This window comes from Pelophylax lessonae, assembly GCF_965119305.1.
Source record: "Pelophylax lessonae genome assembly, chromosome: 1".
Lineage (NCBI taxonomy): Eukaryota > Metazoa > Chordata > Amphibia > Anura > Ranidae > Pelophylax > Pelophylax lessonae.
This window is the reverse complement of record NC_138768.1, coordinates 432,476,688-432,504,648: the sequence shown is the minus strand read 5'-3', so window position 1 is coordinate 432,504,648 and position 27,961 is coordinate 432,476,688. Positions and strand designations below refer to the sequence as shown.

At 41.0% G+C, this 27,961-nt stretch overlaps 1 protein-coding gene across 3 annotated transcripts in view; it reads right to left on the bottom strand.

The window, feature by feature from the left end:
- Positions 1-27,961, bottom strand: part of SUSD1 (sushi domain containing 1) — a 265,066-nt gene that overhangs the window by 157,515 nt on the left and 79,590 nt on the right. For all 3 annotated transcript variants that reach the window (XM_082259187.1, XM_082259188.1, XM_082259189.1), the window contains exons 4-5: positions 21,544-21,696; positions 17,930-18,109 (exon numbers count right to left, since the gene is read on the bottom strand). In XM_082259187.1, the coding sequence (XP_082115313.1) occupies positions 17,930-18,109; positions 21,544-21,696 (333 nt within the window). The remainder of the gene's footprint in view (positions 1-17,929; positions 18,110-21,543; positions 21,697-27,961) is intronic.

The following is a 27,961-nucleotide window of genomic DNA, read 5'->3' as shown; positions in this document are numbered from 1 at the left end:
TTATGGAAATTAGGGTCTCAAACATTAGAGGGGAAAAAAGGGAGTAAATGGGGCAAAAAAAAAGAAAAAAAAAAGGTGGGAGGAAAACAGAAGGGGGAAGAAAGATGAGGGAAAGGTGAGGGCAGAGGGGCAAGGTGAAATGCTCTCCACTCCAACATGTCCCCCCATCTGAAGTGCCCAACTCAGAAGGGAAGAATGGCTCGGAACTCCTGTGAATTATGGAATATAGTCCAGGTGGCCCAGATCATGGTGTGCCTCTCCAACCTATTATACTCTACTGCCAACAAATGTTCCAGATCCATAAGGAAATCCATCTCCAGCACCCACTCAGCCAGGGTAGGCACACTCAGGGATCTCCAGCGTCTGGAAATAATGGCTCTGCCAGCTGTCAGAAAGTGGTGTTTAGTAGCTTTAAAAGAACCAGGCAAGATAGATAATAGAGTGATTAAGGTGGTATTAGGAGTAAATGTTCCCATAACTCTACAGTACAATTGCAATATAGAAGCCCAGAACCTCTTGATCGGGGGGGGGGGGGGTTATCGCCCCAGACATTAAGCATCATGCCTCCAGCATTCCTGCACTGCCAACACTGCCAACACTGACTTGAAATAGAAGTAGAGGTTTGGAATGGGAGAGGGAAGTCAAGATGGAATAAATTTGGGAGACTGCATGCCTTGGGGGTGAATCACAGAGTAGAAAGTAATCAAGTGAGGTAGGACGTGACAAGAGTTTTTGCCTATTAACGATAGAATGAAGGAAGGAAATGTTGTTTTCGGAAGAACCACTGCTCCATGCCCAGAATGTTGGAGAAATAAGCAGTTAGGTTGGAGAGAGAAGTGTCTGTTGGGAGGATCAAAACCAGGCGATGATTGGATTGTTCGGACCAAGAACCAAAGGTATGTCTATGGACCCCCATGGGAAAAGAGGGATTATCAAACAGAGGTGTCAAGGAGAATACTTTGCAGTTCAACCAGGGACGCTTCAAGCAGTTTATGAAATGAGGAAGTAGGTACATAAACTGGAACAGTTTGGAAGAGATATAGGAATCTTGGAACTACATCCATTTTCATACTATTCATTTTCCAAACCAAGAGAGCGATTTCCTATCAAAGTTTTGAAGGTACGAGATGGTTTTTACACAAGAGGGGATAATAATGGAGGGAGTAGAGCTTAGAAAGGTCTTGTGGAATAAGTATCCCTAAGAGTTTCATAGAGGAAGAGCAGATCTTAAAAGGGAAGTTTGCCTTAAGGGCAACATTAAGGTTTCCAGATTTAGATAAATTGACTTTAAAGTTACTCAGGGATCCAAAGGTTCAAAATTCCTGTTAGATAAGATAGATAGGGATTGAGTTATTTACAAAAAGAGGTCATTTGCAAATAAGGATAATTTGACCTGTAACGTTCCCACAGATATCCAGGGGATGTTTGGGTTACGCTTAAGGGCAACAGCTAAATGTTCCATCATGAGCATATATAGCATGGGGGACAGTGGGAGGCCCTGGCCCATACCATTTTTGATAGAAAACCATAGGGACAGGGATACGTTGACTCTCACCCAGAATGATGGAAGGAAAACCTCAAAATGCTAGAGATTATTCTAGGGCAAAATTATTTTTGGGCTAGAGTATGCTGAGGGAAACACCAACTGACTCTGTAACAGGCCTTCTCCATGCTGATCAATGAAAGGCACACAGGAACTTGATAAATTTTGACATGTTGCATTAACAGAAACGTTGTGAGTGTATTGTCCTGGGCTTCTTGCCAGGGGGCGAAACCCACCTGGTTGAGATGGATAAGTCCCGACAGCAATGGCTGGAGTCTCCTGGCAGCCATCCTGGAATATTTTTTGAGGTAAACCCAATCAATGAGATGGGGCGGTAATTGGTGCAGAAGGTGTGGTCTTTATCCAGTTGTTTGTAGAATTTACAGTGGTGATCGAAGGTTTGGGCACCCCAGGTAAAAATTTGTATTAATGTGCATAAAGAAGCCAAGGAAAGATGGAAAAATCTCCAAAAGGCATCAAATTACAGATTAGACATTCTTATAATATGTCAACAAAAGTTAGATTTTATTTCCATCATTGACACTTTCAAAATTACAGAAAACAAAAAAATGGCGTCTGCAAAAGTTTGGGCACCCTGCAGAATTTATAGCCTTTGCAAGGCTGAGACCTGCCAGTGTCATCAATCATTGTCTGGGAAGACCAGGTGATGTCAATCTCAAAGGATTTAAATGCCCAGACACATCTAACCTTGCCCCAACAATCAGCACCATGGGATCTTCTAAGCAGTTGTCTAGAAAACTGAAACTGAAAATAGTTGACGCTCACAAAGCTGGAGAAGGCTATAAGAAGATAGCAAAGCGTTTTCAGATGTCAATATCCTCTGTTCGGAATGTAATTAAGAAATGGCAGTCATCAGAAACAGTGGAAGTTAAAGCAAGATCTGGAAGACCAAGAAAAATATCAGACAGAATAGCTAGCAGGATTGTGAGAAAAACAATTCAAAACCCACGTTTGACTGCACGATCCCTCCAGAAAGATCTGGCAGACACTGGAGTTGTGGTACACTATTCCACAATAAAGAGATATTTGTAAAATATGGTCTTCATGAAAGAGTCATCAGAAGAAAACCTCTTCTACGTCCTCACCACAAAAAGCAGCGTTTGAACTTTGCAAATGAACATATAGACAAGCCTGATGCATTTTGGAAACAAGTTCTGTGGACCGATGAGGTTAAAATTGAACTTTTTGGCCAGAATGAGCAAAGGTACGTTTGGAGAAGAAGGGGCACAGAATTTAATGAAAAGAACCTCTGTCCAACTGTTAAGCATGGGGGTGGATCAATCATGCTTTGGGGTTGTATTGCAGCCAGTGGCACAGGGAACATCTCACGAGTAGAAGGAAAAATGGATTCAATAAAATTTCAGCAGATTTTGGATGGTAACTTGATGCCATCTGTGAAAAAGCTGAAGTTAAAGAGAGGATGGCTTCTACAAATGGATAATGATCCTAAACACACCTCGAAATCCACGGGGGATTACATTAAGAGGCATAAACTGAAGGTTTTGCCATGGCCTTCACAATCTCCTGACCTCAACATAATTTAAAATCTATGGATAGACCTTAAAAGAGCAGTGCGTGACAGTCAGCCCAGAAATCTCAAAGAACTGGAAGACTTTTGTAAGGAAGAATGGGCAAAGATACCTCAAACAAGAATTGAAAGACTCTTGGCTGGCTATAAAAAGCGTTTACAAGCTGTGATACTTGCCAAAGGGGGCAGTACAAGATATTAACTCTGCAGGGTGCCCAAACTTTTGCAGACACCATTTTTTTTGTTTTCTGTTATTTTGAAAGTGTAAATGATGGAAATAAAATCAAACTTTTGTTGACATTTTATAAGAATGTCTAATCTGTAATTTGATGCCTTTTGGAGATTTTTCCATCTTTCCTTGGCTTCCTTATGCACATTAATACAAATTTTTACCTGGGGTGCCCAAACTTTCAATCCCCACTGTAGTGGTAGATTGAGATATTTTAATGAAAACATAAAGGGGGTCAGCGCTAAAGAAAATAAAAGAAATGGGCAGCTTGCAGCACCTCCAAATATAGAATATTAAAGCATGTGCTATTAACACAGCATTCATAATGTGCAAGAAACATCTACAATATTCAAAAACTATAAAAAAAAAAATAAATCAGTGTAGAAAACGTCCAATGCAAAAGAGTCCAAATATCACCGCAAAGAATGTGTCTTCCATCAGCCAATGGAAATCCTCTCCACCACACTTGAGCAGCAAAGCTAAAATGTGCTAACCTACATTAAAGCCGCCAGAGGAAAGCAGCAACATGCGTATTTGTGTCAACAGGATCCTTCACACATAAGAATAGAATAGAGAAACTTCAATGGTGTAATACTGTAAAACCACTTTATTAAATACAACCTCAAAAACTACTCACAAAGTTAAAATCAAATCCAGCTCACCCCATGAATTGTCCTTTAAAACTAACTGTGCCACCAAACCCACTAGTGCTGGTATGTAAGCCGAGAAGATTAGCGTCTCTCCCAGTCCTTTAATGCATCACTTCCGGTTTGTCACTTATGGATCTGCACCTGACGTCACTTCTGATTGCTGTACAGCCATACCCTGACGTAAATTGTCCTTATGACTTCATCTAAGGGAGATCCCTTAACTCACGAAGTTCAGACTTTTGGATCATTTGGCCTGGATAGCTGGCGGGAAGTAGATGTACCGCCAAGTATGACCCAGCATGCTCAAGATGAGAAAGGAGCAGTGGTCAATGACACTTGGTTGTTATCAGGCCATCCCAAACAATCAGGAAGCATGACAGGTGCAGACTTCAAAAACTGAAACAGGTCAGGCAACTGAGATGGATAACGCAGAGCGAAAGATCTGTTTTGCCTTTGAACTATAACATAGAATGCAAAGCCCAATCTGTGGGTTGCCCCTGCTGCATAGATCATATCCAACAGGGAATGCAGCATGCCCTGCTAATGCTGTGTAATTTTTTTAAATGACTGAACAGAATGAATATTTCCAGTAATGAAGCTAGTGAGTGTTGTACTTAAGAAATATTTTGTCCTAGAAAAGAATTCTGGTTTAGTTCAGTTACTGCTGTGTTTCAATCTTCTGTTTGACTGTAGTTGTGTAGAAAAAGTTGAATATTGTGGGGTAGATTAGCAGACTGGCCATACATTGCTAGAGCCCTCTGTTTGGAAATTCCAGTGATACACACAAATAGCAATGGTGAACAGGGACAGCACCCTCTACCCAGTCTAACACCCCCCGAGCAACAAGCAGAGCAGACGGGGAAGAGGAAGGCATAAGAGGGACCACGAAAACTGACTTACTTTTTTGGAATCGGCCGGGGATCAAACACCCAAGATGGCACTGAATCCAGTAATTCCCCCTCCTTGACCTAATAAACACCCAGACACAGGGCTCTCTGGAACGCGGCACCAGACAAAGTGCCATGACAGAAGGCAAAGTTCTCCCTGTGCATCAGCCACAAACAGGCTGGCAACATTGCAGCATAGGACAATCGCAGCGACACCAGGAAACCAATTGACTCTATAAAAGAGTCATAGGGCCTAATCTGAGGTATAAAGGTTCAGGAATTGGGACTGATCTGAGGTTTGATAGTACAGGAATAGCGGTGATCTGATGTATGAAGGTGCAGGAATCCGGGCAGATCTGTGGATTGAAGGTGCAGGAATTGGGGCTGATCTGAGGTGTAGAGGTGCAGAAATTGGGGCTAATCTGAAGTGTTAAGGTGCAGGAAATGTGGCTTATTTGAGACCTGAAGGTGCACAAAATGGTGTAATATGAGGTAAAAAGTTACAGAAATTGGTGGTAATCTGATTTGTGAAGTTTCAGGAATTGGAGCTGGTCTGAGATCTGATGGTGTAGGAATTAGGGTTAATGTGAGGTGTAACAGTACAGGAATTGGGCCTGGTCTGAAGCTTGATGGTGCGGGAATTGTGCTGATCTGAGGTGTGAAGGTGCAGGAATTAGGGCAGATCTGAAAAGTGAAGCTGCAGGAATTAGGGTGAACCTGAGGGTTGAATGTGCAGAAATTGGGGCCTGATCTGAGAGAACTTTATTAGGTTGACCACTATCACCTCACACTTTATTTCCAACTGTATAACTGAACTGAATTTGCTAGCTGGCATATTCATTTCAACCTTACTGTACTTACCCAGCAGCCAATGGTGTATCATCAATGTGTGCAGGTTGTTCACCGCACATGGGCCCCCCGAGGGAGGGGCCTACTGTGACCCACCCTGCACCCATGATCCCCTGGTTGACAGTCAAATATGATCAGTGCGACAGTTGCTAGCACCGATTTCCCTGTATGGCTGTCAGCTCAGGGCCATCTTACCGAATAGGCACGATGGGCAGTTGCCCGGGGGCCCCACTTGCTCGGGGGGTCCAGCTGCCCAGCGACCCAGCCCCAGCCAAGCATTAGTCCTGATTCCTGTGTACATCCCACCGCCAAACTTAGCAGGTGGCAAGCGCCTGTCGGCCCTGCACTGCTGTCAGGCCACTTGAGCCATGGAGGGGGAGCCCACAACTGCAGGAATGCCTGTCCACCTCCACGGAAACAGGCCCACACAGGACAGTCATGTCTGACTCCTGTCCATGTGTGTGTTCACCGGACCCAGCCGCCCAACTTGGAAGCTGTGATTAGCCTGGCACTGCTGTACCAATAAATATCGCCTTATCAATAATTTGCATTTTATTCTCGTGGGTGATTGTGTAGGCTGGGCCCCAGTGCACTGCATTGCCCTGGGCCCTTTAATACTCTTAAGATGGCACTGTGTCAGCTGAAAAGTCAAACAGAGAGATTTTCTGAATTGGACATGGTGAGCGATCGCTACTGATCACTCCTGTGTCCTGTGATAACTGAGCAGCATAAACTGTGTTTACTCTGCATCAGTTTATGAATGAACAGTAGCCTCTGTCTCCTCTTCATTCATCTTCAGTGCCGAGTCTGCTGAGAAAGGGACTGGGGAATCTGTGTCCTCAATCTCATTCTCTGTCTCAAAGGGGAGATGTCAGGGGTGTGTTTAGACCCCTAATATCCCACCAAAGCCCACCAACAGGGAACACTGTCCACTGCCCAAATCCCCTCCCACCCAAAAAGCATAGTAAAAAAGAATTAAAAACAAATTCAATTGTAAGAATATAAATACATAAAGATAAAAAACTACTGACACCATCCACTGCTCTACTGCCACTGTCCACTGCCCTACTGACACCATCCACACGCTATTCTTTTCCTAGGGCCTGTTTTTTATCTTGCACATGGCCCCACTGATTTCATGATACTCTCCTGTCCGCAGCACACATCTTCTGGAACAAGGGTAAGTTACCATTTACTTTACTACTTACCATAGATCTTGGACGGTGTTCACTTCTTACTATTATTCATTTTGTTTACTGCATTTACTTTATAGAAATTTGTTTTCATGATTGATAGTGTGAAGTTGACATTTTTTTTATGTAGCTGACACTCTCAATTTTCTTTAAAACATTTTTCGGCATACTATGCTCAGTTGCCTGTCCTAGACGAAATGAGCAAAAAACCCTTATAGTGCAGGGAAGGGAGGACATTGCAAAGGTGTATTTTTTATTTTCATGGAGTTGGGCTTTAAGGTAAACACCTCTGCCATTCCCTAACCTTCTCAACAATGAAATATCTACAATTACATCATATGCAAATTAACATTTTTTCTATCAATGCTAAAAGTTTGAGTAGCCCTTACAAAAAGGAGAGCTTTGTGGGAAAAAGCAAATAGGTCTTATTGTAAAATCCACCCAAAAAACACAATTTGAAGAGGAGCTTAAGCCCCCTCACCAAAAAATACAAAGACTGTAGCTGCTGACTTTTAATATTAGGACACTTACCTGTCCAGGGAACATGCAATGTCGGCACTCCAGCCGATTTTTCAATTGGCTCTCGGGTGTCGCCACTGCAATTCTTTGTAAGGGAAATCGGCAGTGAAGCCTGAATGGCATGGTGGCGGGGGAAGGAGGAGGGGGCCAAACTTCTGGGGGGACGTTGTCGGGGTGAGATCACTCTGAAGTGTGGACAGGTGCCTGTCTAAAACAGGTACCTGCTCCCCTCCCCCCCTCGAAAGGTGGCAAATGTGGCACTGGGGGGGGGGGGAGGAAGCATACAAGCAAAGCTTCCCCTTTTGGGTGGAGCTCCACTTTAACTCCCAAAAGCAACCAAGATGTGCATATAGAGACTTTCCCTAATGCAATGCTAATGCAATGCACTGCTTTCTAGTGCTGTTAAATCACATTAGAAAAGTCCAAAAGTTATTTACTTTTCTGTGGAGACTTTACTGGCTTTACTGACTTTACTGGCCTTGCATACAACTCATGACATGGCATAAAAGGTATCCCAGTCACTGCACAGCCATATGTCATGGAAATGCAGAGGCGTAGGCCCCGATGCAAGAAACCATGAAGGGCCCCCTGAGCCCTAGACGGGGCCCTTCCCTCCCAGCCCGTTGGCGGAATGCCAGGGCCAGTCGCAAGTACAACGTATGTGTGGTAGTTCTGCCACTGGTGTTGGTAGTTTTTTATTTTTATTTTATTTTCTACCATTTGTTTTATTCATTTTTTTTACAATATTATTTTTAAAAAATATTTTTTACAATTTTTTTAGGACTCCTGTTGGGGGGCTTTGGTGAAATATCAGGAGTCTAAACAGACTTCTGATTTTCCACCTTTGAGACAGAGAAAGGAGATGGAGGACACCCCAGTCTAAGGCTTGGTTCACATACCTTTGTGTCAAGGAATGCACGCAAAATTGCGCATATTCGCTACACGCAGACAAACATGCAGGGTTGTCATTTATTCTTTATGGAACCCCTATGCTTTAGCAAATATGGTGCATTTTGGTGCAGTCCACTAAAAAAAAAAAAAAGAAAAGAATAAGGGAATTTTCCCATGTTTCTGTGGGGCAGCCCACTGAAATGAACTTGCTACCCTTCGCATGTGAGGTTGCAGGGTGGTAAAACCACACACTTTAGCTGTGTTTTTACCACCACTAACTGTTCCCCCTGTAGCTGCAAAGGAAGCAGCTGGGGGTTTACACATGCTGTGGCTGCAAGTATACCCCCAGGTGAATGGGGCTGCACCACAACCACCCCGCAACAGTGTGCATTGCATGGAGTTGTAGCATAGTGATGATGCATTTAGGGGGTTAATACTGGCGGTGAGGAGGCAACATATTGCCTCTTTACCACCTGTCAAATAGGTTGTTAGTGTACTAGTATCCTAAGGTTATCACCAGAATATCCCCTGAAAAGACCAATTTAAACATTTTCAAATTCTCTATTTTCACAAAACTGCTTGCCATAAAAACAACTGCTGTTAATTCTCAGTGAGAAGTTACTGTATTAACCATTTGGAAAATTCCCCCCAAAAATCACACAGATAAAACATGACCTCTTGCACACTATCCAAATTCATTCCCAATCACTCCCCCTCCCCCCTTTGTTGGGGGGAGCTCCGTAGAATGTGGCGATATTGACAATTTATTTCATATCATGTGGAGTTAAATGCGTTAAGTGCTTCTGGTCTTCAGTATTGAAAGTTATCTCCGAAACCACAGGCATTCTCTCGCTACCTACTGCAAAACTGGCTCTCTTGATAATAAGCACTGATTTTTCCCAACTAAGTTTATAACTGTTGTGGCCCATATTCTTTTTGCTGCCAGAACAACATTCACAAACACCTGGAAACAAACCATGTATTACTTCGGAGGTGTTGGGAGCTTTAGAGTAAACATAGAATGTCAATATGAAAAATATAAAGATAACACCCAAAATTTTTCCATCACCAATGTAACAATTGGTTAACCCTAAATCCTCATGAGTTACTATACAGTGCACTGTAGTTACTGTAGAATGAATGGAAAAAGGAAAAGGGGTTTCAGGGTTTCAAGAAACCCATTTTCTTCCTTTTTCCTCATGGGAGGGCTGCGGAATAGGCAGTTTCTAGTTCCCCCCCCCCCCCCCCGCTGGGGAGATAGGCTGGAAGTGCGGTGCTAAAAGGAAGCGGATTGGTTGAAATAGCTGCCTGCGGAAGGTCAGGTGACAGAAGTTTCTGGAACCGAGGCAGGCTATAAATAGGGGTGTGAGCGTGAGCGCGCGGTCAGTCGCCTCAGGAGAGCAGCCGGAGCGGAGCTTCCCGCCCGCCCCCCCCCTAAAAAATAAAAAATAAAAAAATGCTAAAGTCACGGCCTTAAAAATTTATGTGGTTGGGTCACCTTTTAAAGGGGGACGTTTATTTGGAGGATTATTCTATGGTTAGTGATAACCCGAGCGGCAAAGCTGGGTTGTTGTGTTATGTGGTGTGAAGTTATGGTGATGTTTAAAGTTAATAATGGTTGATTGATGGTTTAATGAGTTAATAAAATTTGGAAAAACCAATAAATAAATAAAGTTTCTGGAACCGAGGCAGGCTATAAATAGGGGTGTGAGCGTGAGCGCGCGGTCAGTCGCCTCAGGAGAGCAGCCGGAGCGGAGCTTCCCGAAGACATGAAGACTCTACTGCGCCAGCTACTGGAGAGAGCCGAAGCGGAAGGCGGTGAGAAGTGGCTGAGACGCTGCTTGGAGCTGACCACCGAAGAGAGAAGAGAAGAGGCGGAACAGGAGGGAAGAAGGCCGGCAGAAGATAAGAAGAGGACGGCGGTGGGAAGCGTCAGCGGTGAGGAGAAAAGAGGCGGGAAGAGAGGCAGACCAGCTGGAGGACGACGCGGCAAGATAGAATTGAGTGGAGGCGGAACGGCACAGGAGCAGAACATGTCGGAGTCCATGAGGGTGGAGCAAAGCAACGGTGCAGCAAGAGAAGAGCTGCAGAAGAGGAGAAGGACACCACAGAGGAGGTTTAGCCCGCCGGTGGAGGAGCGCCCAGCAAGTCAGAAGAAAAGAAGAAATAGGGCCCCGAGAACAGAAGAAGCCAGCACAGTGGGGTGGCAAACAGAAGGCATAATGGCAGGGGCTGTTGAAGGAAGGCCCGGTTTAGGCCCCAATGACAGCTGCCTGAGGGATGACAGGGAAAAGAGCCCACTATATTGGCCAGCAGAGGAGCAACTTCCTTTAGATGAACAGACTGCTGGGCCGGGTGAGTTTAACCTAGCTATCTTAGGTAATCTAAACCAGTCTTTGAATCAGATTGCTAATTCCCTACATATGCTACATAATAAGGTTCAACCAGGTTGGACCCTGAAGAGGGGAAAGTAGTGACTGAGAGGGCAACGGGCTTTCAGGATAAGGGTGTACCAGAAATTAGTCTAAAAGAGAGTATGCCTTGTTCTCCATCTCCTTTGGTTTTCCATCTTGGTATGAGTATCAAGGAAAAAATTTGGAATGAGGAATTTATGGACATACTGTCCTTACTGCCGTCTAGTAAAGAATTTCTGAAGTCAGAGAAGAATGATGAGGACAGGAGAAGACCAGTGGCCAAATCTTTTAATAATTGGCTGCAGGCCTTCTGCATATATGCTGGTGTATTATGTGAGAAACATCCGTACAAAGCATCAGAGCTTTTTCATCATGTGGAAATCATATTGGAGGCATATAAGAACTTTGGAGGCTTTGGATGGTTTTCATACGATGAATCCTTTAGACAAAAATTATCTGTCCATAAGGAACTTCAGTGGGGATGTAAGGATGTGGGTCTATGGCTTAACCTTCTAATCCCACAAAGACCACAGATTACTAGACCAGTGACTATGGCTGCTCAGGCCACAAGTTACAGGAAAGGCATATGTTTTGCATTCAATGAGTCCAGCTGTAAGTGGTTACATAATTGCCGTTTTAGGCATGAATGTGCCTCTGTTCTGGAGCTCATAGTGTGTCAAAATATTTAACAAAAAATGGCAGCTAGTTCTTAAACTGGATGAAAGGAGCCATTTCTTAAGGGGCAATCTTCTAGTGAACCTACAAGAAATGCAAATCTGGCTACGCAAGTACCCAGACCAGCGGATGGCCAGCATGCTCTTTAAGGGGTTTGCAGAGGGTTTCAGGCTACCTGTCTTTGAGGGAGAAGGTTGTGTATTGGTGAGAAATCTAAAATCAGTTAATGAGTTGCCACATATAGTTGAAGAGAAAATGAATAAAGAAATTAAGGCAGGAAGAATTACGGACCCATTTTTAAGGCCACCATTCACTAATTTTAGGATTTCTCCTTTAGGTATCATACCAAAGAAAGAACCAAATAAATTTAGACTCATACATCACTTGTCATTCCCACTCGGAAGTTCCCTTAATGATCAAATAGATCCGGGAGATTGTTCAGTGGAATATGCTTCATTTGAAAAGGCGATAATGTTGTTAAGGGAGCTGGGTACGGGAGCGTTGATGAGCAAGGCGGATATTTTGTCAGCGTTTCGATTGCTGCCAATCCATTCGAGTTGTTTCAACTCGCTAGGTTTCATGTTCAACAAGAACTTTTATTTCGACATGTTTCTCCCAATGGGTTGTTCCTTATCGTGCGCTTATTTTGAAGCTTTTGCCACCTTTCTAGAATGGGTCTTACAGACGGAGGCGGATTCCAAATTTACCCTGCATTATTTAGACGATTTTCTTTTTTTGGGTCCTAAGAATTCCGGCAGATGCTTGAGTTTGTTACAATCGTTCCAAAAAATGTGTTCTCGGTTTAACATTCCTTTAGCAGAAGAAAAAACGATGTATCCTTCTCAAGAGCTGGAATTTTTGGGAATCCTTATCGACTCCAATAAAATGGAATTCAAATTACCTAAAGATAAATTGGACAGGATTTTCAATTTAATTATCATTTTGATAAGAAAAAAGAAGGTGCTGTTGAAAGAAATGCAAAAATTATTAGGTAATTTAGCATTCGCTACTAGAGTGCTTCCAGTGGGGAGAATTTATTCCAGACGTATGTATTTGAAGATGGCAGGCTTGAAGAGTCCATATTCCCATATAAGATTGACACAAGACATTAGGGAAGATATGCTGCTATGGTCAAATTTTTTGCAGTCATTTAATGGTAGAGCGATAATTCAGGAAAAATTCATTACTGATTCGAAATTCTGTTTATTCATGGATGGGGCTGGATCAATTGGATTCTCAGCCATATGGAGGCATGAGTGGTGTGCAGGGAAATAGCCTGAAAAATGGAAGGAAAAAGGTCTGTTAAAAAACATTGTTTTGCTGGAACTTTTTCCTGTCATAGTGGGTGTAGAAATCTGGGGCCTGAAATTCCAAAATAGGCGCATCCTGCTGAGTACGGATAATAAAGGAGTACTATTTGCGATAAATTGTTTAACATCTAGATCACCACCGGTTATTTCCTTGATTCGTCATTTAGTCTCCAGATGCTTGCTTCATAACATTTGGATAAAGGCTCAATATGTTCCTGGTAAACTAAATGTTATTGCTGACGCTCTCTCCCGATTACAGATGAACAAGTTCTTCAAGCTGGTACCGGGAGCAAACAAAGTGGGTATGGACTGTCCTATGCATCTATGGGATATAGTTTAGTACAAGAAAACATTCGTAACTCCCTGGCAAATTCGACGTGGAAGAGCTCTTGTAGCTCCTGGTCATTATGGTTGTCTTTCTTAAATGAGACCAATAATGGTCGGGTGGCGATTTCAGAAAGGTTGGTATTGGATTTCCTTGAAATTTTACTGCAGAAGAAATTGTCCTGGTCACATATTAGCAAAATATTGTACGGGATCTCTTATTTTCTGAAACTGAAAGGTTTGGAGTCTATGCTATCTTTCTTTTCAGTACAGCAAGTCCTTAAAGGTTATAAGAAAAAACAGTCTAGAGTAGATTTTAGAGGTCCAATCTCTGTTAATAATTTAGTTGATATTTGTAAGTCAACAGAAAAGGTTTGTTTTTCGAACTATGAAATAAGGCTGTTTTAAGCTGCATTTTCGGTTTGTTTTTTTGCAGCTTTAAGAATTTCAGAATTAGTCCCGAGAGCTAAAACAGATAAGGGTGGGCTTTTATTGGAGGACGTCATAATTGAAAAGGACCAGTTAAAAATATTTTTGCGCAAATCCAAGACAGATCAGTCCGGAAAAGGGACGTGGATTGTACTAGGAAGGAGTTCATTGCTGTCAATATGTCCTATGGAAACTTTAAGTTCTTATTTGGAATTGAGGCCGAGGGGAGAGACTCGTCTTTTTATTCATGAGAACCGGTCTCCTCTTACTGGGTTTCAGTTTCAGAGAATTTTGGCAAAAATCCTATCTGTTTTGGGCATGCGCAATTTGGGCATATCATGTCACTCGTTCAGAATTGGGGCGGCCACAACAGCGGCAAGATCGGGGATGGGAGAAGAGGCAATAAAGAAAGTGGGTAGATGGAAGTCAAATGTTTATTTGAGATATGTGAAGTCTAACCATGTACCTTTCGCTTCCAGGCAAGAAGTTGATAGTTTGGATCGTCGGGCACTCTTATGTCCGCTGGGCACACAAAAGAGCCGAAAGCAGAATTTACGGCACTAATCTGGATCTGGATCCATGTTTATTTGAACTATATTGGTTTGGTAAGGGTGGGATGATCTGGGATAATCTGATGACTGAATTGGGTAGGCTGAGTTATGGTTGGCCATTGCCGGATATTTTGTTAATCCACCTGGGTGGCAATGACATCGGGAGATTGCAAACCGTGAGGTTATTGTTTAAGATATGTTTTATCATCAAGAAATAGAAGTCATTTTCACCAGGTACAGTCGTCATTTTTTCGGAGATCATCCCTCGTCTTATTTGGTTACAGGATAAAGTGGGGAAGGTTTTTGAAAAAATTAGAAGAAGAGTGAATCATAAATTAGAAAAGTTCATGAGTTTGGGTTATGGCTTGTCCTATAGGCACGTAGATTTGGAGAGTGGAATCCTGGGCTTATATTGGAAGAATGGGGTACATCTTTTGGATATAGGTTTGGATATAATGAATCTAGGCTTCCAGACAGCAATAGAATTGGCCGCGGGCTGGTGGGGTAGTCAGGAGGTTAGCACCTCCTGACTTAGTGGAGGATTATTCTATGGTTAGTGATAACCCGAGCGGCAAAGCTGGGTTGTTGTGTTATGTGGTGTGAAGTTATGGTAATGTTTAAAGTTAATAATGGTTGATTGATGGTTTAATGAGTTAATAAAATTTGGAAAAACCAATAAATAAAGGCCGTGGCCAAATTATTATCCAACAATGCTGTCTGGTGTAAATTATTTATTAAGGGTATACAATAGATGCTTGCCATCCCATCAATGGAAAAAGGGAAAGGGGCTTCAAGAAACCCATTTTCTTCCTTTTTCCTCATGGGAGGGCTGCGGAATAGGCAGTTTCTAGTTCCCCCCCCCCCCCGCTGGGGAGATAGGCAGGAAGTGCGGTGGTAAAAGGAAGCGGATTGGTTGAAATAGCTGCCTGCGGAAGGTCAGGTGACAGAAGTTTCTGGAACCGAGGCAGGCTATAAATAGGGGTGTGAGCGTGAGCGCGCGGTCAGTCGCCTCAGGAGAGCAGCCGGAGCCGAGCTTCCCGCCCGCCCCCCCCCCTAAAAAATAAAAAATAAAAAAATGCTAAAGTCACGGCCTTAAAAATTTATGTGGTTGGGTCACCTTTTAAAGGGGGACGTTTATTTGGAGGATTATTCTATGGTTAGTGATAACCCGAGCGGCAAAGCTGGGTTGTTGTGTTATGTGGTGTGAAGTTATGGTGATGTTTAAAGTTAATAATGGTTGATTGATGGTTTAATGAGTTAATAAAATTTGGAAAAACCAATAAATAAATTCCATGGCCAAATTATTATCCAACAATGCTGTCTGGTGTAAATTATTTATTAAGGGTATACAATAAATGCTTGCCATCCCATGTTATTACTTTACCCTTATGTCCAGCAGGGTGCTCTGACAAGCTTTCTACATCACCCTATCCCACCACCAACCCTGTCTTCCCAAGTTAATCAGTGTATTCCTTTAAATGTTGTAGCTTGAAACTTTCTATAAATGGTTCAATGCCGAATGAATTTAATAACTTTAATGTTGAAAAAAGACTAGTGCTCTAAACAAAAAATGACATAATAAAAAGTGATGACAATAGTAAAACAGATTAAAAAGATACATACAAAACATCCATGAAAAATATAACCAAAAAAATAACATGAAAAAAATTGTGCTGAAGAAAACACAATGTGAATAAAACAGTGGTGAGAAATTATGTAAATAAAAAACTGTCCCTTGTGAAAAAATACTGTTTTATTCACATTGGTGCACCTTTGAGTTTTCTTCTGCACAATTTTTTTCACGTTATTTTTCATCACACATTTATGTAGATTTTTGGTTATATTTTTCATGGATATTTTGTATGTATCTTTTTAATCTGTTTCACTATTGTCATCATTTTTATTACGTAATTTTTTTTGTTTAGATAGCGCACTAGTCTTTTTTCATCATTATATTTTTCCTCCCAGGGTTCAGGGAGTTCTAGGTGCTGCTATCCACCAGCTTGGCTAGCACATCCTTTTCACCATTTTAACTTTAGCGTGCTACCTCATTGGCCATATACATTTATTAACAGCAGTATTTTGTGTTTATCTGCCACAGTTATTACCCATGCCCTTGCATTCTGACTACTGAATTTTGCCTTGTTGTCTACAAAAATGTACAGCATGGATTTTAAAATCACTGTATGTCAGACAGATTTAGAGATATAATATCATTTATAAAGAGTATGTTTTTGCACCCTTCATTAACAATAAAAATTTATGAAAATTAAAGTTAAATAAGCTGTGTCCAATGAGAAAGGCAGAAAGGTCTAGTCGCCAGTATTGTCTGTGGTCTCCTTGTAGCTGATCTTTCCACCATTACTGATATATCATTCCTTGTTTTGCACTGTGTCTAAGTGTGAAGGCATCCATTTTTACAGTGGCAGAGATTTGCTTCCTTAAATCAGAGCCTCCAGCAAGAACAGCAATGAGCAGCAAAGTAATGACATCTCCTGCGACTGGTAGTCAGAGGCAGCAATGTCTCTCACACACTACACACTGCACATATACATCTATAAGCCTGTAAACACAAGAATGGCTCAGCATTCTCAAATACCAGGAAAAACAAACTATATTTTATTCTAGACAAAAGGTCAATTTTTAGGGTACCGCTTAGGCACAGTTAGCATTTCTCAATGTTCAACCTTTTTCAGGTTGCCGTGAGGTTTCTTCAGAGGTGCCTTGGCAAAATGCATATAAATTGCCTGAAAAATGTATGCAAGCCAGCGTATGAATGAAGCCTTCTTTTTAGTTACACAAAGCCACAGGTTTTCATTGTACACCATTACAACCTTCTAGCTGCTGGCTTCCTAATGACCATTGGCATCATCCGTTGATAAGGAGGATGTCAGTAGCCTGCACAGCATCCTCATTTGACCCTCCTCTGCCTCTCTCCATCAGCTTTGAGGTCAGATTAACCCTGGAAGACCCGAGCGACCAGCCTGCACATGGGTGGCCGAAGACCCAAACAAAGTCGAATTCCGCTCTGATCGGGTCTCCAATATAAAAACCCGGAAACAATGTCATGACATCACTTCCGGGTACTGGGGCCTTAAAGGCGCCAGATAAAAAAAAAATAAAAAATGACAGCATTCAAAACTAGGTGTTTTGAATGCTTTTTAGACCCCAGACCCCTATATAAAGAGTACCTGTCACTGCTGGAATGTTTACATTCCTTGTGACAGCAATGAAATTGATAATTTTTTTTTTTTTAAATGGACAGTGTAAAAATGAAAAAAAAAAAAGAATAATTAAGAAAAAAAAAAAAATTTAAAGCGCCCAGTCCCTCTGTGCTTATGCGCAAAAGGCATACGCAAGTCACGCCCTATGTAAACATGTTCAAACCACACATGTGAAGTATCGCCGCGATCGTTAGAGCGAGAGCAATAATTCTAGCACTAGACCTTCTCTGTAACTCTAAATAGGTAACCGTTAACATTTTTTACAGTGTCCCCTATGGAGATTTTTAAGTTCCCGAAGTTTGCCGCCATTCCACGTGCGCAATTTTAAAGCATGACATGTTAGATATCTATTTACTTGGTGTAACATCATCTTTCACATTACACAAAAAAATTGGGCTAACATTACTGTTTTGTTTTTGTTTTTTTAATTCATGAAAGTGTATTTCTTTTCAAAAAACTGCATTTGAAAGACCGCTGCACAAATACCGTGTGACATAAGATATTGCAACAGTCGCCATTTTATTCTCCAGGGTCTCTTCTAAAAAATATATATATATATGTATATATATATATATATATATAAATATATAATGTTTGGGGGGTTCAAAGCAATTTTTTAGCAAAAAATACTAATTTTAACTTGTAAGCAACATATGTCAGAAAAAGACTTAGGCTCAAGGGTTTAAGCTCACCTTGACAGACTAAACCGACATCTTCCCAAGTTCCATTAGCTGTGCACATAGATTTTTTCTGCCCGTTCTTTACATGGAAACCGAGCATACATGTGTAGGTCACATAACTGCCAAATGTGTTGTTTTCTATTAAGACCACTTCAGAGTTGGAGACAGCTGGTGGTGGTCCACAGTCAACAGCTGCAGAAAGAAAAATGTAAACTAGCAAGTGCATATACAAAGACATTTCTGAACTGAAAACCAATGTGTACAGCAAAGTTTTACAAAACATGTGCAAAACTGCGTGTTGTTTTCTTGAAACCTGTAAAGCAACCTGCAGTTCCAGTTTAGGGATTTTAAAGTGTATCTGAATCCAAGAAGCAATATTTGAAGCATATATGATACATTACTTTTTTCAGACTTTCCCCTCCCTATTTTCACTTTGTAATCCTGCCAGTAACACATTTCCTCTCCTAAGGTGATATTCTACTGTATCTATAGAGAAACAGAAGACACTAAAGAACACCTGCTCTACTCATCACCTCCAAAAGCATAGTGGGTAAAGGGTTCTGTTGTTCTAACAAACTTGTGTAGCACTGTCTCCCTAAGGACTGCCAGATTTCACACTTCCTGGTCCTCCTGAGTCACCAGTATACAAAAATTACAGTTTTAAGTCTTTACTTTCTCCTTCCTTGGCTTGCTCCAATAATCAGCCCAGGGGTATTTGGTTGTTTTGTGTTTATTATAAATTAGGGATAGGAGAAGGGAATAGTGAGATACTCCAAACTAACTATGCACAAGGGTTGAGGACTCCTATCTTCAGGTACAGCCAGGCTGTTGAATCACCCTGCCACTATGGGTGAATATGGGGATTAAGTCGCTTTTCCTAAGGTGACTAAGAATTATCTTCAGGATACTCTCCCTAGTATCCTCTTTCTCTTCACTGTGGACACTCGTCCAATGACTATCCTAAACGTGGGGTGGCCCCCATCAGGTCAGGCCCTTTGACACGAGTCCCTGTACTCACGATACTGTGGTCCCCTGGTCTCCAATGCCTCCCCCTCAGTCAGCTCTCCTGGACCTCCGGGGTTCAGCTCCTCTCATCTGTTTCTCTGGCCCTCAGGATGACCTTCAGCGACTGCATGCCACTGCTACAGAGGAGGAGGCAGCCACCCCCTCCCCCTGGGACTCTGCTCTCCAACCAAAGACCTCACAGTTCATGTTCTCCTACCTTTTATACAGTATCCCAGAATGCACTGAGGTGACCTGCCAATCACCGGGACTGTATCAAAGCCTATGCATCCATTTGTCAGGTTTCCTCCCACTGTCCAACATGCCTCCCTATTGGACCAGCATGAAACACTTCTGTAGACACATTGAATTGCATACTGAGCACATTGAGCAGACCTCACTAACTGATCCTGCTCTCTGGTAGGCAGAGAACAATATAGATTTACCTGCAGCCCCTCTGGTAAGCAGACAGAGCTCAAAACTATACTGTCTCACTAGCACCAACGTAAGAGGGTGCTACACTTGTTTGAGATAAGACTGCAGAGTGTGCAGCACACAGGAAAGCCCTGAATTTCTGATGTGATAAAAAAGGTATTTTTGCACTTATCGAACCCTTTCAATTGTATATTTACAGACTAAAAGTTGAGACGTTCCTTGTTAGACAGTTGCTGGCTGTCAAGTTAACCACTTCTGGACCGGAAAGATTTACCCCCTAATGACCAGGCCATTTTTTGCGATACGGCACTGTGTTACTTTAACTGACAATTGTGCGGTCGTGTGACTCTATACATAAATAAAATGTATGTCCTTTTTCTCCACTCAAATAGAGCTTACTTTTGGTGGTATTTGATCACCCCTGCGTTTTTTATTTTTTGCGCTATAAACAAAAAAAAAAATAATTATGTCTGTTATAAAACAGTCCCAATAAAAAAAATTAAAAATCTAACTTTTTCATAATTTTAGGCCAATTTGTAATCTACCACGTATTTTTTGTAAAAAAAATCCCAATAAGTGTATATTGATTGGTTTGCGCAAATGTTATCGCGTCTACAAACTAGGGGAAAGATTTAAGTAATTTTTATTTATTTATTTTTTACTAGTTATGGCGTTGATCAACAATTTTTAGCAGGACTGCGGCATTGTGGTGGACAGATCGGACACCTAACTGACATTTTTGACAATTTTGGGGGGACCAGTGACATTAATACAGTAATCAGTGCTAAAAATATGCACTGTTACTGTACTATTGACACTGGCAGGGAAGAGGTTAACACCAGAAGCAATCAAAGGGTTAAATGTGTCCCTAGAGGGTGCTTTCTAACTTCAGTGTTTACCACTGAAAAAAGCACGGAGTAGTAAACAATAGCTGTAATTTTAATTTTACTTGCATAATGTAATAATATAGAAATTTAGAATTTTTGCATTGTATTAATCATTTCAAAGCAGTAAAGAGCAGCATATTTTTACACAATGAAACATCCTTGGTTTCTTAACCTCCCTGGCTGTAATCCCGAGCGTGACTCGGGGTTGATTTTTCATACCAGGATCGGTAACCCCGAGTCACCAGCAGCCGAGATCCCCGCCGCTCTCCGTCGGTCTCCGTCGGTGTGATCACTTGCTAGTTCCGTTCCCTGCAGCAGCAATGCTGCATGGGAGCGGAACTAGGGAGGGAAATTCAAAAAAAAAAAGAAAAGTTGCACAAAACACAAACACATTACACATTTTATATTATATATATTATATGCATATATATATATATGCATATATATATACATATATATATATATATATATATATATATATATGCATATATATATATATATATATGCATATATATATATATATATATATATATATGCATATATATATATATACATATATATATATATATATGTATATATATATATATATATATATATATATATATGCATATATATATATATATATATATATATATATATATATATATATATATATATATATGTGTGTATATATGTATATATATATATATGCACACACACACATATATATATATATATATACATATATGCATATATATATATATAAAATTATATTATTGATTCGATCATAATTCATATGCATATATATATATATATATATATATATATATATATATATATATATGTGTATATATGTATATATATATATATACACACACACACACACATATATATATATATATATATATATATATACACACATATATATATATATAATATATAACACATGAATTATAATCTAATCAATAATATAATTTTATTATATATATTATATATTATATAATAAAATTATATTATTGATTCGATTATAATTCATGCGTTTGTGTTTCAAATTTATCACATCTGGGATGTCTACTAGACTCTTGTTTTGGTCAGGTTTAAGTCAGTAATTACTAAGAATTGTAGGCCTATAATACATAACGCCAAATTTCCATGAAAAGAATTGTACCGCTTTTGGTATGTAATTCCTGACATAATCATACCGCCAGGGAGGTTAAAGAATGGGAAAATTACTATATATAGCAAAATATTTCTCAAAAAATAAACATTTAATGATTTCCCTATTGATCCATGAGTTACTCCTTAGTGGGTTTGTTCTCACACCTTTGCACAAGAAAGGGTTTCCATCTGCCTGAAAAGGTTCACTGCCATTTTGCAGTCTGTATCCATCATTACAGTAGCATTCATAACCGCCAGGAATATTTTTACATTTTGCATTCTCTCCACATATATCAGGTACTTCACATTCATTAATATCTGCAAAACAAAAAACAAACATTGCATTTACAATATCAATACGTGTTTTATTGCATATAATGTATCACTCATTGCTTAGGGATAACATGCCTTTTCAATGAGCTTATACTTTCATTGCATTTTCTTTTACTTTAAAGTCATTTGTAATGTAAATTCACATTTTTGCATGCTTCTATTTTCTGCTGTTGATCTACAAGTAGAAATTTGTAAATTAGCGAACAGTGGGAGCTCTGTATTCAACTTCAATAACTCAAACATCCCTGCTTTACAGTTATTGAGATAAGCTATTAGACCAGTGGTCTTTAAGTTCTGGTCCTTTGCTTTCCATTAACAAGTTCTTGGGGCACTATTCCTCTCACTGACATTTAAGATAGGACACAATTTCTCCAACTGACACCACTGAAGGGTTACAATGCCTCCTTCTGACCTCAACAATGGGGCACAATTCCTCCCACTGAAACCAACAATGGGATACAATTTCTCCTACTGACACCACAGATGGGGCATGCTTTTTTTTTCACTGATGGGGTACAATTCTTCACACAGACACAAACAATGGGGCACAAGGCGCTGCCTCTTACCTATCCGCGGGTCTTTTAGACCACTCTCCCCTTGAAATAGTTCTGGATGCTGGGGGTTGGAGGAATCCTGGTTGCTGGCAGTTAGCCCCTAAATTAATATATGATGAAAAGGTCCAGGAACTCATGTCAGACAAGACCACTCAATACTGGGAACATAATGAGCATTCCACCTCACCTATCATTTTTTGGGACACCTTTAAGGCCTATGTTCCAGGAGACTACATATCAGCTATTTAAGCCGCCAGAAAAAATTACACCTCCAAAACTATCGAATTGGAGCACGGTGAATCCGTGGCAGCTGTTTCTTTTGCAGCCTTCCCAAATCCATAAAATGCATTAAGATAAAAAAAAAAAAAAAAAAAAAAAAAACCTTCTGCCTTTACAACTCCTTTAATGTATAAGCAATGAAACGGCACTGTTTGATTTCAAACATTGTGGAATTATGGATCTATTGGGCTTTTGTTTATGGAAAGCAATATACGTACAATATACTGATATGGGAGTAGAGCAGGCTGCCTCAGGTTTTATTTAAGCATGTAACAGAAGCTGTTGTTTTTTCAGTTATGTGTGCTAGATACTTAGGGGCTTATTTGAAATGAGGTGCGGATATAGATATAAACTCTTGTTGGACACCCCAATGTCACACTACACCTGCTTCAAGCATTGTTTTCTCACCCATTCATAAAAAAGCAATGTGGGTTTCCCCCATTTTGTAGTGCTGATGAAAGGAAATGGTAAACTATAATATATATATACATACATTATATATATATATATATATATATATATATATATATATATACACATACACATACATACATACATACATACATAAATATATATATATATATATATATATATATATATATATATATGTAGCAAGGTTTCCAGGCCTGTGGCCTGAGATTGGTCTGCCATTGTTAACGGTTACCTCTCCAGCCCATGTGAGCTGCAGCCCTGGGTGTGAGAATTGACACATTGACAACTCCAGCATCTTTTTTTTAGTTGTTTTATTGTAGTTTTAAGGGGATGGGAGAAGGGAATGAGTGGGATACTCCTTTAGGCTCAACTAAGTACAACTTCGGACTTCCTTTAGGAAAATGTCTGTTAACGCTGTCTCGAAGCCAGCAGACGCCAGCCAACGCTCACTGACGCCCAGAACACACTGTAACTTGAATGAAGTGCTAGATCCTCGACCTTGAGTCTAGAAGATCCAGAACTGTAGAGCAACGAGCTATGGACACTTCTGTACCATAAAGTCATTAACGTCCTCCCTTGCCTTGCACTGGCTTGAGGTAGACTGTTGTGAAATCCTGTATGGCTGCAACTCTCAACTACGACACTGCACACTGTCTCTTCAGGGCCCAAACTGCAGGTGCCCCCTTTAACTCTTCAGGGTCCCCTGACTAGGTACCCCCTCTGTCACTTCAGGGTCCTCTGACTAGGTACCCCCTTTACCGCTAGCTGACACTTGGATCCTAGAAACTTCTCCGGAGTGGTCCCCACTGACTCTAGGCAGACCCCCAGGGGCAATCCTCAGTACTCACAACCTGTGTAGGCTTTCCTGGGACTGGACCCCTCTCGCTCTCCGCTGGTTCTCGGCATACCGGATCCCCCTCAGCTCAACTCAGCACTCTCTGGATTCTCCGGCAGCACCCGAGAAATCCACCTCCTCTGACAGGAGGAGAGACAGCCATCCTCTCCCTCCTGGGACTCTGCTTCCCGCCAAAGACAATGAGTCATGCTCTCCCTCAAACATATACCCACTCCCAGAATCCTTTGCGGCTGAATCTTCTGGGGTAGTTACAAGCCTGAATGTATCCCTGACTGGGCTTCCTCCACTGCCCTATGAGAAGCCTCTCACAGAGCCAGTGGGTAGACTCCCCCTTCAGCAGACACACCTGCAAACCATGACACCCTTCTAAAAGAAATCATGGCCCTGCTGTTAGACAGACAAAGCCCGCTATTTATTTACCTAGCACCTACCTTTAGGGTGCTAAATATATATATATATATATATATATATATATATATATATATATATATATATATATATAAATAATTTTTTTTTTTTAAAGCGAGTTATGGCTGTTTTCATTTTATTTCCACTGGAGACATTCATACTTTTTTTAATGTGTTCTGTGACCTTTAATTCTAGTAGAAAGCAAAGGGACATCCAAACTCTTATAGATGTCAATGCAACATAACTTTCCAGTGAGAATTCCTTCCTATTCTGGTGACAACTTCTGATATGGCACTTCCTGTAGTTTTGAAAACATTTTTTTCAGTCCCTAGGTAAAAAGTAAAGTGAAAAAAGGGGAAACCATTCCTATTTACTGGGTTTAGACACACTTTCAAGCTGGGGTCAGCTATTGGTCAATCTTGAACTACCTGTCAAATTCAGTCATGTGACAGATAGGTCATGACTCCACCATGCCTCTACCCCACGCTCTGTGCTTTGATTACAGCTTCTGGCATATGCTGTAGCCTTGTTCTGCATGGCTTAGCTTGGAAAAATCTCCAATGATTAGATGCCAGATGTTCATCTCTGCCATATGACTGCCAGTCGTAATGTGGTACAACAAGGGTTGGATAGCGATAGCAAAATGAGGATGCTGCTAGGGATCAGGGTTGGAGGAGGTGGTGGGCTACATGTTGGCTGTCATCTGTACTTCACAAATCAAGTTAAGGGACAAGTGTGTTCCATACTACTGACCTCTGTACTCTGCATTACTTCATCTGACCACTACATTCTGCGTTACATACTACTTGCTCCTGAACTCTGCACTACTTTCTCTAGACCCTTGCACCGTGCCTCACATGCTACTAAGCTCAACGCTTTCTGTTACTTATTACTGAAAACAACACTCTGTGTTACATATTACTGACCGCTGCTCCCCTCATTACCTACTCCTGGCTTCTACATACTGCATTACATACTACTGACCTTTGCACTTTGAGATATTTACCCCTGACTCCTACACTCTGTATTACTTACTCCTGACCCTTGCACTTTGCATTATATACTACTGGCCTCTTCACTCTGCATAACTTACTGCTGACCCGAACAGCAAGCATTATTGAACTCAGGCCAACCAGCCAGGCCTGAATTTTGACCAGCCAACCAGGTCAGAACTGAGACCAGCCAGCTATCCAGACAGGCCAGAAGTTAAACCAGTCAACCAGGCGGAAACCCAAAAGAGTCAGTCAGGTCAGAACTCAAACCCATCAACCAGACTAGAATACTAACCAGTCAGTCAGACCAGAACTCAGTCCAGCCAGCTCTGTCAGAACTTAGCCAAGGCAGCCAGTAAGGCCAGAACTCAGTCCAAACAGCCAGACATGAATTCAAACCAGTCAGTCAGGCTAGAACTTAAACCAGCCAGCTAGCCAGCCAGGTCAGAACTCACACCAGTAAACTATCCGTGCTAGAACTTAGCCCAGCCAGCCAGGTCAGAACTCAAACCAGTCAGCCAGGTCAGAACTAAGCCCAGCCCAGAAGCAAACCAATTTACAATACAATAGAAAAACTTTTTTTTTTTTATGAATAGCGGCCACAGATCAGGTTAGCAGACAAATAAACTTTAGGCAATAAGTCACCCAACATATCTCTTTATTCAGTTTTTCTTCAAAGTGAAAATCAATACTCAAATTGATTTTATTAAAAAGGGGCAAATTAGCCCTAATGCTACACTGTATAAAAAATATATTTAGTTTCAGTAAGCCTTTTGAAAATATGTTTTAGCTATGATGAAGAAAATGTTTTCTGGAACTATCTGATGATTTAGTCAGTGAATCTCTAATTCAGCTTTGACTGCAGTACATAGTATAAAATAGTTAATTTAATAGCTGCAGAACAGTCTATAGAAAGAGCAGGTGTGAGTCTAAAGAAGCTCTGTCTTTGGTTTGTTGAATGTAGCTAATGGCGACAAATTTTCATCAACCTAAGCTTGGAAATATACTTATGACTTAAAAAAAAAACTCATCTCATGCAATGCATCATAATATTTAATTTGACTGTGTATTATTTCTTAAAATCATATTCGAATTTACGAAAGTTTAAAGCAACTCTCAAAAGCAAACAAGCAACATAAAAGTTGTCACCAACATGTTTAACCACTTTAGAACCACTCACAGTAATACTACTGCGGCAGAGTGGTTCGTTATCGTCCAGCGACGTAGTATTAACGTCGTTGGACACTCTCCCTTCTGGGCGGCGCTTGCGCGCCGCCGGAACCTCGCTCCCGCTGTTTTCATTCACAGCGGGAGTCGGGCCAGGGGAGGAGCAGTGGCGATCGCCGCTGCTCTTACCCGATCGTCGGGGATCGAGTCTGGAGATCCGCCCGCTGTGTGTAAACACAGCGGGCGGATCTCCATAGTGACAGGGAGTGACAGATCGGACTGTTCAGCATAGCTGGACATCCGATCTGTCCATGACTCACACAGTCACCTCCCCCCCTACACGTCAGTAAGCACCAGGCATACATTAACCCCTCCCTCTCCAAACAAATTAACCCCTTCCCTGCCAGTGTCATTTTTACAGTAACAGTGCATATATATAGCACTGATTACTGCAGTAATGTCACTGGTACCCCCAAAAGTGTCAAAAATGTCAGTCAAGGGTCCGATCTGTCCGCCGCAATGTCGCAGTCCCGCAAAAAAAATCGCAGATCGCCGCCATTATGCGTTAAAAAAAAAACAACAAAAATGACAGAAATCTTTCCCTTTGTTAGTAAACGCAATAACTTTTGCGCAAACCAATCAAAATACGCTTATTGCAATTTTTTTTACCAAACATATGTAGCATAAAACAAATTGGCCAAAAATTTTTAAAAAAATTGGTTTTTACATCTTTTTTGGGGGGAATTTCATATAAAAAAATGTTAAAAATATTGTTATTTTTTCAAAATAAACGCTCTTTTTTTGTTTATAGCGCAAAAAGTAAAAATCGCACAGGTGATCAAATACCACCAAAAGAAAGCTCTGTTTGTGGGAAAAAAAGGATGTAAATTTCGTTTGGGTACGGCGTCGCACGACCACGCAATTGTCAGTTGAAGTTGCACAGCGCCGAATCGCAAAAAGTGGCCTGGACGGAAGACAGCAAAATCCTCCGGTGGTAAAGTGGTTAACAACAGGGAAATTAAGCCAGCCAGTGTAACTCTGTTACTCTAAGTGACTGACCAAACCTTACATTTTGAATATTGATTAGAGAATGTATTTTATCAGTATTAATTTGTCTTTTCTCTCAAGAGAAATTAGAGGGTTTATCTGCATATATCAGAAGACAATAACTTTACTTCTAACTTATAAAGCCACCAATAGAACATTGATAAAAATAACTATTTTGTCTCTTTATTTTAACGTACCTTTAGGAGAAACCTGTACTGGGAAAGTTTGCAGTTTGTAACACCCTCCTAGGTAGGTGCTTGGATTAGATAGATAGATAGATTTAGTGTAGGCTTACTGTACTTTGTGGAGCTCTATTTATGATAGGTTAATTTAGGAGCTTCACTGTTGCCTGTGTGGCTGTAATTGTTTTGCTTAGATAAATTTAGTTGCTCAATGTAATCAGTGCAGCTGCATTCTTCTAGTTAGATCTGCTCAGTGTGCTCAGCTGCTGCTAGCCTGATAGCTCCCTCTGTCTTCAGAAGTTTCTGTATATGGGTGTGGAGCTATGCAAATGG